A 13090-nucleotide genomic window follows, 5' to 3' on the forward strand; every position below is an offset into this window, starting at 1 on the left:
GCTACATATAGTGTAACATACATACCTTTCCCTAAAGGGTGTCTTCAGTATGCATAAAATGGCAGAAAACACATTGTTAAACTGAAAATTATTTAAAACCACCAACATCACAGTGATGTGAATCCCATGTAGAGGGTTATTATCAAGTGTAATTCCATTATTTATACAGTTAATTAACATTAAAACAATAAATCACATAAAACACAGCAAATACAAAATTAAATTAAACTCTTGGAGACACTGCAAAGGCTACTTGGACGATAGGTTCACATTTGTTCAAATCTGTCTTTAAACAATGCTCATGTGCCCTTATGTACATTTAAAGTTTATGTTTGCTGTAAATGTTTCTCTGGCTCTTACTGACAACAAAAAGACTGTAGGAGAAAGAAGAAGTGTGTGTCCTCCACAGTTACAGTCTGTCACTCTTCCTCTGATTTGTCTCTGCAAGCAAACACTGTCCACTGAAGATCAATGCGGACATTTTATTTTCTCAACTCTGGAAGATACCGACCTGATTTGTCTAATTCAAGACTGCTGAAGCCTCATATTAGCTTCAGCTGCACTTCAAGAAGTATTTATATACAGAGTGAAGACTGTGGATTTTTTCCTCTTATCGTTTACACTAAAATCTCTTGAGGAGGGGATCTATTTTTGTGGCTAGTATGGACAAGAGGAATGATTACAGCAACCTTTCAATATACATAAAGGACAGATGATATTGACAGACAACAAGACAGACTTGAAAAGAATGTAAACTTGTCCTTTAAAATACCCGGAAACTACAATCCAAAAGTTAATATTTCAGATAAAAGAATCCAACTTCACTCCACGAACATTTGATCGATGAACTTCTCAGCTCTCTGCTTAATCTCTGCAACAAGTGTTCAGAGTTGGAGAGAAGAAAAAAGCTTTCTGGGAATCCCAGAGTCCACAAGTTTTCCTGTGACGGCATGATGTGGAGTTTCATTCCTGAAAGGAGAACTGTTCTCTTTGTCCACCACCAGACCTCCATAACACTTTCTACACACCGCCTGATACTTGTCAGCTCCACCAATCACTTCCACCTATGAGGCAGACAAACAACGATTGACTGGTTATAATTTGTTTTAAAAAAAAAAAAAAAAAAAAAAAAGGTAGAAAGACACTTGTTTCTCATGTCCTGCCAAACACGTTAACTAATGAGCCCCACATGCTCTGCATTGTGCACCAAATGGACTCTACACTTAAGGGTGGGTGATATGGACACAATATCATAATTATCAAAATGATCTTAATATCGATGTGATCCATATACATCTATATTTAAAAGTGAGGCAGTGATAGATTTAGTTAACATTATCATTATTTATCGCTTGTCATAATACAATTACAGCATATAGACAGAGAATAAACCATAATATTGAATTATTGCACAGCCCTGTCACACCACCACCCTTTGAAAAAAAAAAAAAAAAGTGTTTTGAAGCACTTTGTGGTTATTCAAGACATGTCTTAAATTTGCCTCCTCACCTCCTTCTCTGCTCCTATCCTCTTGGTGTAGGCAGCTTCTTTGTAACACTGCATGCAGACGGCGTTGAGCTTCACCACGCTCTCCGCTAGAGGGACGAGGTTCAGGATGTTTCCAAATGCCTACAAGAATGCACAAGACAGCAGAAAAGCAGTCAATACCACTGACTGCATGCAGGTATAATTACATTACAAGGACAGAACAGGCATACTATGGTGTGGGATAATGGACACACTGAACGGTCTGTCGTTTAGCTGCTCATGAGGATTTGTTCGTCACCCTCTCTCAAAAATGTGTTCCTTGTCCTGGACATTTTGTTGTGTTTACACTCACAGTGGTGTTCTTTCTGTCCCTGAAGCAGAAACACAGATACTCACTTTTCTCTGGAAGGTTCCATCCAAGGCAGCAACAATGACTGTCTTTCCTAAATTAGCCATCTCCTCACAAAACTCCACTGTGTCTGGAAACTACAACAACACAAAAGAGGCACAAGTTTAGTTAGTGAGCAATTACGTCTGAAGACAAATCCCAGCCGGATATAAGTCCTTGAACTGACGGCAGACACGGAGAGCAAGACATTCTGGTCTCTAAGACTAGTTAATGACAAACCAAGAGGGAATACTTACAAACTGCCCTTCATCAATTCCAATGACACAGACTTGCAATGCCAGAGACCTCACATCTCCCAGACAGTTGGCTGGTACCGCTGCCATTGTGTTTCTAAAAGACGGACAGGGCAGAAGGGAAAATCTTAATTTTTAAAAAGGAAATGTGTAGTGTAGTGCATCATTACCTTGCTTGACCAACTCTTTCACAAACTACACATCTCATAATATATCTGATAATTAACTTGCAAATGACTCCTTGCTTTATTCAGTTGTCCATCAAAATAATACCTGACAGGAAAATCTACATCTGTCAAGGAATCGCACCACTAGAGGTCAGTTTTTGCTTGGGTATAACACATTTTTCCAGTAACAACTCATCCTGCTCATGTTGTATTTGTTAATGTAGGAAAATGTCATAAATAGCTGTGCACAAATTAAATGAATGTGCAAGATTACAAACATAAACAACTCTAAACATATGAACAAGCAATATTTCTGTAACTGAGAGCAATTTAGCAGAATACAATAACTTACCTGTCATGTGTGGCCAAGCCTTTTTCAGAATAACGTGTGTCTTTGGCATATTTGATCACTAAGCAGTTGTACTGGGCTATCTGGAAACGCCGCACCCTTCGCATCAGTTCAGTGCTGCAAATGAAACAACAAGGATTTAGTTAACAGTAGTGAAACAGATCAGCAGAGACACTTCTGAACATCTGATTTACAATTTCAGAAACATTAAGACCAACTTATTGCCCATATAAAAGCATCAATTTATAACAATCTTATACAGTAAATTATGCAAACTGTATGTTTTGTGCATGAAAACACATTATGTGACACTGCCCCTCACACTGATTTCATACATACTGAATGATGTGCAACAGATTTAGCATAATATGCAAAAATAACAACTGACTGCCTGATATGTAAAACCTGTATAAACCGATCCTTAAATTGTAAGTGTTAATATGACTTACAATATATGATTCGTATTGATTTCAATGATGGCAGCTGGGTAAACAATGCAGGGTTTTGGCGGGATGTTAATGAACTCTGGGCGGTATTTGTGACATGAGTATTGTTTTAACATTATTTGAAACAGTGAACATTAATAATACTAGCTACACTTGCACAGAAACCTGCTGTGTTTATATTTATTAGTGAATAACTCACCTTTTTCCTGAAAACATCGGTCCAAAGATGACCTGCAAACAACAGCGGAGACTGTTAGACTGAACAGCGTTCATTTAAATACATGATGTCTTGTTTAACTATCTTGGGTTGTGTTAGTTGGGGTTACGATGTAAAGTAATATAGTTAGCTAACAGTTAGTTAATAAAGACAATAACTTTAAATAGATGCAAACCTGTATTTGTCCCCGTGCCTTCATCGGTGAATTTGGAAGAACTCTTGGAAAATCAATGCAGTCCATTTTTATTTGAAGAGGTTATAGTTCAACAAAACTTGTTAAAAAGGTTGTTAAAAACAAAGATATTCTCCCAGAGGTAGCAAAGTTATCAGTGACTCTGAAACAAGAAATTGAATGTGGCGCGTCGCCGGTTCCCTTTATACATCCATGGTAACTATAGGCGGCTATTGAGATGACAAGAGCGGCGACCAATCAGAGCAGAGCAAGTAGTGGCGCCCCACCTATAGGAAGTGACGTGTGGTCCCGCCATGGAGGATCCGTGGAAGAGCGAAGAGCGCTTGCTTTTTTTCCCTCCCAACTTTATTGATAACAGACAAACTCAAACAACAATAACATAAGTTTTAAGAGCAAAAAGAGGAGACAGAGTGCCAGGGAATTCAGTTATGACATAAAAAAGACATTCAGAAAAGGGATTGTGCAAGAAGCTTTTACATTCACTAAAAGCAAAATGATACATAGGAAAATAAATGAGTAAATTAAGGGGCACAGGTTGATGATTAAGTGATACAGACGATAATGTTATATGTTTCAAATATTGTTTGGGTCTTGACTTCTTTTCTATTCGTCATCTTGACTATAGAGTTGTAATAGAGGCTAATATCAATTAGAAATAAGGTAAGGTTTGGTTTTCTATTGGTCCATTTCATTTTATGTGTGTGGAATTTGCCAAAAATCATAAACAGTTGGATTAAAAAGCTAACATTTTTGTCCATTGAGCTATTTTTAAAATAAATGAAGATATCGTTACCAGAAAGCATGACCTGTTTTTCTAGATAGATAGATTGCATATTATTCCAAAATATTTTGGAATAAATACAATGGAAAAATAAGTGAAAAATTGTTTCTTTGTTTAGACCACAGAAATCACAAGAATAATTAATATTCAACTAAACCTTTCCAGAAAATGCTTTACAGGATATATTCTATGTAAAATTTGAAATGACACATTTTTCAGTTTATTGTTTATACAATATTTGTCTGATATCCTCCATGCTTTTTTCCAATCGAGGTCACCATAAAGAGAAGACCAGAACATTTGCATTAGGGGAATATTGTTCTCTACAAGGATATTCCGGATTTGTTTATTATTACATTTTTTCTTTAGGACATCTAAATCACCAATGAAGATATTCGTTCTCCAGTCTCGTGACCAAGTTGTATCATCATGAGAATTTCAGATGCTGTAAAACACCTTTTGGAATAGCGTCAAACACCAATACATATTCTTTTGGTGTAACAGGTAATTCAACCTTTTTCAGAAATTCACCATAAGACAATAACAACGCATCTTTATTCAAAAGTTGCTAAAATTGAATAATATTGTTGTCAAACCATTTCTGGATAAACAGAGTTTTGTGTTTAAACTGAATATCTTTGTTGTTCCATATGTAATATCTGTGTGGAGAGAAGTTGTGCTTATAGGCCAAGCTCCATGCTAGTAGTGCCTGTTTGTGGAAATAACCTAGTTTAATAGGTAATTTGTCTACAGAATAGTTACATTCAAGAAGAAATTCAATCCCACCAACATCACTAAATAAGTATCTGGGAAAGGTGTTCAATATGTTATTTTTGTTATTGAAAAATTTTATAAACCAATTAAGTTTAAAGCTATTGTTATTGTTTCATAATCTAAGACTTCCAGGCCCCCATTATCTTTGCTGTTGTACAAAACATCTCTTTTTAAGTAGTGAGGTTTATTCTTCCAGATGAAATTCAATAACTGTGAATGAAGTGTTTTATAAATTTCAGTTGGCATAACTAAAGAAAGTGACGTATATACAGACCTTGAAAGGCCTTCAGCTTTTGATAAAACAATTCTTCCTTGTAATGATAAATCTCTAGATAACCATATATTAAACCTGCTTTTGGTTTGTTAATGATTCAAATTCAAAATTCAATCTTGTACATATTTTTTCATCTTTACAAAGTGTAATCCTCAAATATGAGACAGTATCTTTTACCTCTATATCATGTATATGAGACAAATTGCAAACTTTAAGTGAGAAAAGGATTTCTTGGCATTCATCTTCACACCGGATACAACAGAAAAATGTTCAATGCACTGTAATGCTTTGGGAATTTCATCTTTGTTCCTTAAAAACAGTGAGGTATCATCTGCCAGCTGACAAATTTTAAATTCTTTCCCCAAAGCTGAAATCCCTTGAAAATGGCTCATTTTGATATGGGACGCCATTACTTGAGTGACCAACAAAAATATCTATAAAAAACTTACTTGAGTAAAGGATCAGAGTACTTCTTCCACCACTGCTAGAAAGCAGCTGTTCTGTATCTTTAAAGGTCACATGGTTAAAAGACATTAATGGAGAAAACTCTGCCAGAATCTGTCACTTCCCCTTTTTAAACGTGTTTGTTAACCACAGACTGTTCAGTATGTGTCTGTTTAGGAGGTGCAGTTTTGTGAACTTGCCATTACAGCCATATCTGCCGTACTGTGACGGCTTTTTGGACTGTTTACATCTCCAAATGGTATCAGTCAGGTTTGGGGTTGTAAGTCTAAAGTTCAGATGTCCTTCAGTCTCACTGCTGAGCACATGTTGCTTGGATTTATTTTTGTCAGGAGAGTTTCCGAGAATTAATTCACTTTAAGAGATAAAATGACTCACTGGACTGAAATGATGAAAGATGTAAGTTTGACTTTTAATTGTTTTACTTTTGTCTGCTGCTGTCATAAGACTGGTGGGAAATGATTTCTAACGCTAACTAGAATGTTCTGTTCTTCATGGTTTAAAACAACAACCTTTCATTGTTCCCATTTTGACAACAACTTTTTTTTAACTGTTTATTTTTTAAACAGCTTTATTGAAACAAGTATACTACAAGTTTACAGCACCTTGTATATACAACTTGAATCTATAATCACAAACATGCCAGGGGGAGTAAAGATTGTCATAAAAAAATAAATAGTTAAATAATTATATTGTAAAGCTTACAGTGGTTATATGTTTTAACAGCTTTTTTGTTTGTACATTCAGATATAAGAAATGTATTGTTTGATATGGACAGTCAGCTCTGAAAAGTTTGGCTTTTTGCTTGAAAATTTGTTTGGAAAAAACAATACTGGCAGAGGAGGTCGCTGTTTGCCATGTGTTTATCCGCAGCTGATGGTGCTTGGTCCTGTCTAAATGGTAACCCTAGATTTGCGAAACTCTCGCGAGCTGCTTCAAAATTTTTGAGACAATTCTTGTCTCGGTGTTTTATGATGTATGGCTAAGGTGTGGTTAAGTTTAGGCACAAAAACCACTTGGTTAGGTTTGGATTAAAATGATTACTTGAAATGTGGTGTGAGATAAAGTTCTTTCTTGCTTACTAATCTCGCGAGAGTTTCGCTGCAAAGTTAGGGTTACCATCTAGACAAGACGCGCCGTGGTTGGTGTCTCGGCTTTCATGGCCTGCCGGCTGACAGCAGTTTTTCCGGCTGACAGGAGCTTGAGAGGCAGTATTCACCCAGCCGGTGGTCGCACAGGATGTCGGCAGACGACGTGATCAAGGCCCATGTAAAGGCTTTGAAGGAAGGTCGGTCTGTTTTGAAGATAAATGCTACAATACGCAGAAATCTCGGTTGAGGCGAATAGGCCGTATAGCAACGCAGGTGTCGTGCCAAATTCTGTATACCCGTGAAATCTGGGTCTCTGTCGAAGATTTGTAGCTCGAGATAAGAAACAAGCTGGTTAAAACATGTCACTCCTATATTCAACACAGTTTGGACTATGACTGTGATGTTTCTCATTACATATTAGTGACAAACCTTTTTTTTAACAAGGAAAAACAGGCTACGACTCCTGTATCTATTCCTCAAAGGAGTGCATACAAGAGTTGTTGGGCATATGTGTTAAATATGTTGTGTTTGGGGAGCATATTGTGCCAGTTTTGTAGCCAATTATATGGAGGTAATTAGAAATAAAGGTCCTCTAAAATATGTTTTCCCTCAATGTTCTACAGAGTCTGGACTGAAATGAAATATGTTTCTGGAAAAAGGGGAAACACATTATGAATAAGATAAAGAATTTACATTTACATACCTGTTATTTGGGAATAATTCGTTTTTATGTCTACTATGAACGGGGAATATGGATACAATCTTCTACCATAGCACAAGTAATTTTATATAAAGTGTATGATTTTATAAAAGTGTCCAGAAAATCAAATGAGAAACTGTTTATGGATAAAATAACCACATGGGTATGTCTGTTTTTATCTAATCCCATGAATTAAATACCTGACAAATAAAGAAACTTCATCACATCGATGCAAAACTCTTCAAGTCCAATATTTCTCACAGTGACTTGCAGCTTTTTCCACAATGGCCTAATACACCCAGAAATATTAAAAGGGATATTTATCATGGTAAAACAGTTTGACAAAATCTTAGATGGTCGACAGGTGTAGTTAGTCTCAAGGTGTTTATTATCATATCAGCTCACTGGTAGTCTCCACTAGAATGTCATGTTTTGGTGTCTAGGGACGGAGCGGGCCCGTGGTTTGGCTCAAACTTTACTCAACGTGCCATATGGAGAGGGAGATGGAGAGAAATTGGATGCCTACATACCCAGCACCAACTCTCTAGGTATGAACATGTGTTGACACCCAAACATCACCGTCACGCTTTAAATGCACAGAAGCGTAGCGAACATGAGGATTAACAGGTCTTGTCTCCTCTGTTTCAAGTTCGATTTGAAGCTCTTTATTATTAGATCTCATTACGCAAGTATTGGAGAGTAAATATCTTAGGTCTCAGCTCCTTGACAATGCAGTAAGAGGAAAAAAAAAAAAAAAGTAAAAGCAACAGTAATAGATAAGAGTATAAATAACGAGTATAAAACATGAGTGTATGTATGTAAAGTGCGGTGTGCATGTGTCCTGTCTATAATATATGACTTAATGTTTCAGATGTCCCTCTTGTTATTTACCTTCATGGAGGCTACTGGCAGTTTCTCAGGTACAGTGTGATGCTCTCAGTTGCTTCTGTTGCAGATTCACATTTCTCGTTCGGTGTTTTCATGTTGATACTTTGTGCTCGTACAGCAAGGAGGAGTCAGGATTCATGGCTGTCCCGCTCATGGATAAAGGTGTAGTGGTGGTCGCTGTCGGCTATGACATCGCCCCCAAAGGTAGACACTTTTCGATTACCGACAATGTTGTTTTCTGTTCTCGGAGAAAGAGAGATCATTTAAGAGGATGAAGTGGAAATGTCAGCTCTCTCTGCCTGCGGCCTCGCACTCTCTTTTCAGGTAACATGGACTTGATGGTGTCACAAGTACGCAGGAGTGTTGTGTCTGTTGTTCAGCAGTATTCTCACATCAGGTACTGATGCTTGTTTTTTTCCCCTGTTTTGAAGAAAGTTCACCTTAATGCATCACATCATGATGTTCTTGCTCTCCTCTTATTCAGAAAAGGCTAATATTTCACTGCTATAAATACGACTATAGAGAATCTCTTTGTTTTTTTCTAAAATCTCTCACTCAGTGGTCTGTACCTGTGTGGACACTCTGCTGGGGCTCACCTGGCTGCAATGGTCCTCTCCACCGACTGGTCGCAGTACAGCATCGCCCCTCAGATCAAAGGTGAGGAGCTTGTTGAGAGCATTTTGCTTACAGCATACTGAAGAGGAAGAAAAGATGCTCAGTATACAAGGTTGAGACACAGATGCTGCATAGCTCGTGTGTTATTTTTGAATAGTTTTCATATTTGTCTTCTAGGTGCTTTTCTTGTCAGCGGTATTTATGACCTACTGCCCATCCTGTCTACCTACGTCAACGAGCCTTTGAAGATGACAGAGTAAGTAGATGTCTGCCTGTCACTTAGTACCGTATCTGATCGTTACACATATTTGGCAGTAATCAAATAACCAGCTGTCTACAAGGTTGACGTTGCAAGTAAAATAACACCGGACAAATCTTTTTGGATCTGCTCCATGTGCATGGAAAGCTGATAAAGATGTCAGGTCATTTAAGGAAGGGTAATAATCTGATTACTGACCAGATAAACAGGTTTTACAGTAATCAGACTTTCATAGCATGTAAACGCATTATGCAATTTCCTTCCTTAACCTGATTACTCACGGTAATCCAGAGTCTCAAATCTTTGAGCTGGGTCTCCACGCGGAGTCACATGATGTACAGATTTACGAATTATTTATAAACAGATATATTGACTTTTTAAAATTGGATATTGATATTGGATATTTGTTTTAAAAAAAAAAGGCCAGATAATCTTTTTCACTACTGCATCTTTAGTTCCTTCCGTAATTCAAAAGTATCTCATACATCCTCATATTCACATGACAGTTTTAGGGATTTAATTGGTGAGATCTTGAACATTTTGTAAGTGTGTGTGTGTGTGCGCACGCAAGTAAATGCCTGTAAATTGGTATGACAGTACATATAGGAACATTTGCTTAGTTTTCTATCAAGTGTATTGTATATACAAGCTTTGTGTTTGTGTGCAGTCAGTGTCATGATTGTCTTTGTGAAGGAGAAAGTGTGCATGTAAAGGTCTGTGTGTGTGTGTGTGTGTGTGTGTGTGTGTGTGTGTGTGTGTGTGTGTGTCTGTCTGTCTGTCTGTCTGTATAATTGTCCTCGGATGGTCTGTCGTGCCAGTCACTGTCTGACTCGTCTGGTCTCCGGGTGTCTCCTGTTTGCAGGGAGGTGGCGGTGAGAAACAGCCCCAGCAAGCTGGTCTCTCAGCTCAAAGTCTCCTCCTCCGGCTGCCACATCGTTGTGGCCGTCGCTCAGAACGACTCACCAGAGTTTCGGAAGCAGTCGGAAGAATACTACAAAGTCAGTGCTCCAGATTAGGAATGCTGTTCTGGTTCATGCATGACAAGTATCATAGATATTGGCTGAAACAAATAGTTTTTTTGTTATCAATCATTCAGTTGATCAGTTTTTGATAATAATTTGGTGCACAAAATGTCAGCAAATAGTTAAAAAATGGCCATCACAAGTTCTTTGAGCCATTGATTTCTTCAGATTGCTTGTGTTTCAGATCAACAGTCCAAAATCCAAATGTGTTCAATTTACAATTATATAAAACAGAGAGAAGCAGCACATCTTCACTGGAACCAGTGAGTGTTTGGCTTCCTCGTTTAGGTTCTTGATAAATAACTCAAACCGTTAGCCAATTACCAACATTTTTGTCATTTTTCTGGTGATTTATGAATTGACTCATCTTCCAGTTAATATCTTATAATGGTCCACATGGAAGCTGGAAAGATTTTATCGTGGTTTAGTCTTTTCATTCCATGAAAGGACGGTGTTTTAAGATGTTAGAACGCACAAACAGTTCCTGGGAATTGGCTTGCAGATATTTTATCCTAATATCTTTTCATTTTCTCATCACAATTTGAATTATTGTAGTTGTCAGTTCTGATGAACACCTCAGCAGTTTGAGACTGTAATAATTTCACAAACTGAAAAATGGGTTTTGAATGTATAAACAATTTGTAGTCATGTATTACTGAGACACATTAAGTCAGCATTTTTGAAATGTTTTTGCAAATGAGCTATTTGTTGACCTCTTTTTGTTACTGTGGCCTTTAAGACTTTGGAGGCGTCTGGACTGAATGTGACCATGGAGGATGTGCCGAACACAGACCACTTCAGTATCATTGAGCAACTGGTAGATGTGGACTATCACCTAACAAAGGTACACAAGCACACTAAACCCCCAAAAGTTATAAGAAATAGTAGTTTCAAACCAGTACTTTGATTAATATAAGACCACTCTGGCTTGTCAGTCAGCTTTTAGTCAATTTCCATCCATTTTTAGGCAGAGAAGTATATTACTAGAGAGACAACTGGCCTAAAACTTGGGTCACACAGCTGAGATCCAGTGCTATTCCCATTTAATATATGAAATACTTCTCTGTACTTCTGACCATGCATCACTTACAAATGTCAGCATCCATTTATAACTTGTAGTATGTTTGCTCATTTTCCTTCATTTAACCAGGTTTTTAAATACAAAAGACATTTGTATTTGCAGTATGTGAAGAGAAACTGTGGTGTTTTTATTTCGTCCCTTTATCTGCAGCTTCTGTTGAAGATGATGGGGAAGAGCTGAGGTGGCACTCATCTAATATCAACATACCTCTGTATCAACATACACCTCTGAACAGAGTCATCATGCACCGATACTGATAAAATATGCATTGTTTGAGGTTTGCACAATGGTAAATGTACCCTTTCTATCCATGGATTGTTTTGACCTCCTAGTTAACAGTTTCATTATTTATACTTCTTTGTTCACTGTAGTTACTGCTGTAAGAAAATAAGCTTTGTATGTTTCAACTACATATATTAAGAAAACATTGTGTGCCTAAAATGGAGTCACTTCAATGATGGTGATTGTAGCAATCATATTACTCTTAAACCTTTCTGTTTTAAACAGACTGTTTAATGGCCGTAGTGAACAATGTTGTCAGGAAAAACAGTTCCACTTCGTCTATTCACTGGCATACTAACAAATGTAGAGTTCATGATTGGTTTTGGCATATTTCCATTGTTTTGTAAAAGGGTGGGTCTGTCTGTTTTGTGGTTTTTTTCCCCCCTCTTGCTTGTGACAATCTGTTACACCACAACTTTAAAGTCCACAGGAAAGACAAGAATAGGAAATCATGTGAAGAGAAATAACATCTCATATAATGTGAATGTAGCTTTTTATTGTAACCTTCACAATGCTGATCTATCACCCAGGGAACTTAATGTGTCGTTCACAATGTTAATAATCAAAGCTATATATTTGCACTTTTTATTTGATGCTAATACAGTAGAAGGATAATGATTTTCAAATAGACATATTTTTAAAGAACAAATGGGACTTAATTGTAACTGATGCACATTGTTACTGCCCTCATTCTAGCATCTTAAATTGTTTACATTATTGTTTACACAATGTTCTATTAATCATTATTGTAGATTATAAAGAGAATCATCACAATAAATATTTGTATTTAAGATTGGATGTGTTGACAGTAGTTGACTTACCGTATGTGTGCATGGAGATGACATTGGATGTAATTTGATTGTCTTATCTCTGTAGTAACTAGTGGCATGTTGTAGTTATACTGCTCCCCAAAGAGATGCAGGACTGTATTTCTTCTGATTGTAGCAATAGTTCCACGCCGGGCAGGTTCATTCACTGTGTGATAATTTGTTTAATTGCATATTTGTTCCATTAATGCACAATATTAAGGATAGTAAAAAGGAAGCTGCCACATACACTCAGTTGCCAATGTCTTAGGTACATGCGATCAGCTAGGAATACGTACGCTACCTGTTTCCTGAACTTTGGGTAATGGTCCGGTACCAGTGGGTAGAAATACAACATGCAAATTAGACAATTTACCTGGAGTTGCATTTTCCCTCTTTTGGTGGCAACTAATCACATCCCACACCTCCAGCCTTCACATCAAGCTCGCACATAGTAAATCAGTCTGTTCTCTACTCACAGAGATCAAACTGATATCAACCCTCCTCCCTCAAACTACCAGTAAAACGACAAACAAATGGACCCCCAACTGTT

General features: G+C 37.3%; 2 protein-coding genes across 2 annotated transcripts; one reads left to right on the forward strand and one right to left on the reverse strand.

The window, feature by feature from the left end:
• Positions 1 to 835: 835 nt before the first annotated feature.
• Positions 836 to 3685, reverse strand: tk1 (thymidine kinase 1, soluble). Its single transcript, XM_044346140.1, has 7 exons — positions 3485 to 3685; positions 3292 to 3323; positions 2650 to 2763; positions 2134 to 2227; positions 1885 to 1974; positions 1510 to 1629; positions 836 to 1064 (listed from the first exon to the last, which is right to left on the reverse strand). Exons 1-7 carry the CDS (start codon positions 3548 to 3550, stop codon positions 885 to 887), a joined length of 696 nt encoding a protein of 231 aa, XP_044202075.1. The 5' UTR covers positions 3551 to 3685; the 3' UTR covers positions 836 to 884.
• Positions 3686 to 5974: 2289 nt separating this feature from the next.
• On the forward strand, positions 5975 to 12522 carry afmid (arylformamidase). Its single transcript, XM_044346577.1, has 11 exons — positions 5975 to 6192; positions 6991 to 7081; positions 8028 to 8132; positions 8456 to 8504; positions 8591 to 8676; positions 8797 to 8869; positions 9032 to 9129; positions 9265 to 9343; positions 10209 to 10344; positions 11108 to 11212; positions 11600 to 12522. Exons 1-11 carry the CDS (start codon positions 6163 to 6165, stop codon positions 11627 to 11629), a joined length of 882 nt encoding a protein of 293 aa, XP_044202512.1. The 5' UTR covers positions 5975 to 6162; the 3' UTR covers positions 11630 to 12522.
• The last annotated feature ends 568 nt before the right edge of the window (positions 12523 to 13090 follow it).

This window comes from Thunnus albacares, chromosome 3 (assembly GCF_914725855.1).
Source record: "Thunnus albacares chromosome 3, fThuAlb1.1, whole genome shotgun sequence".
NCBI lineage: Eukaryota > Metazoa > Chordata > Actinopteri > Scombriformes > Scombridae > Thunnus > Thunnus albacares.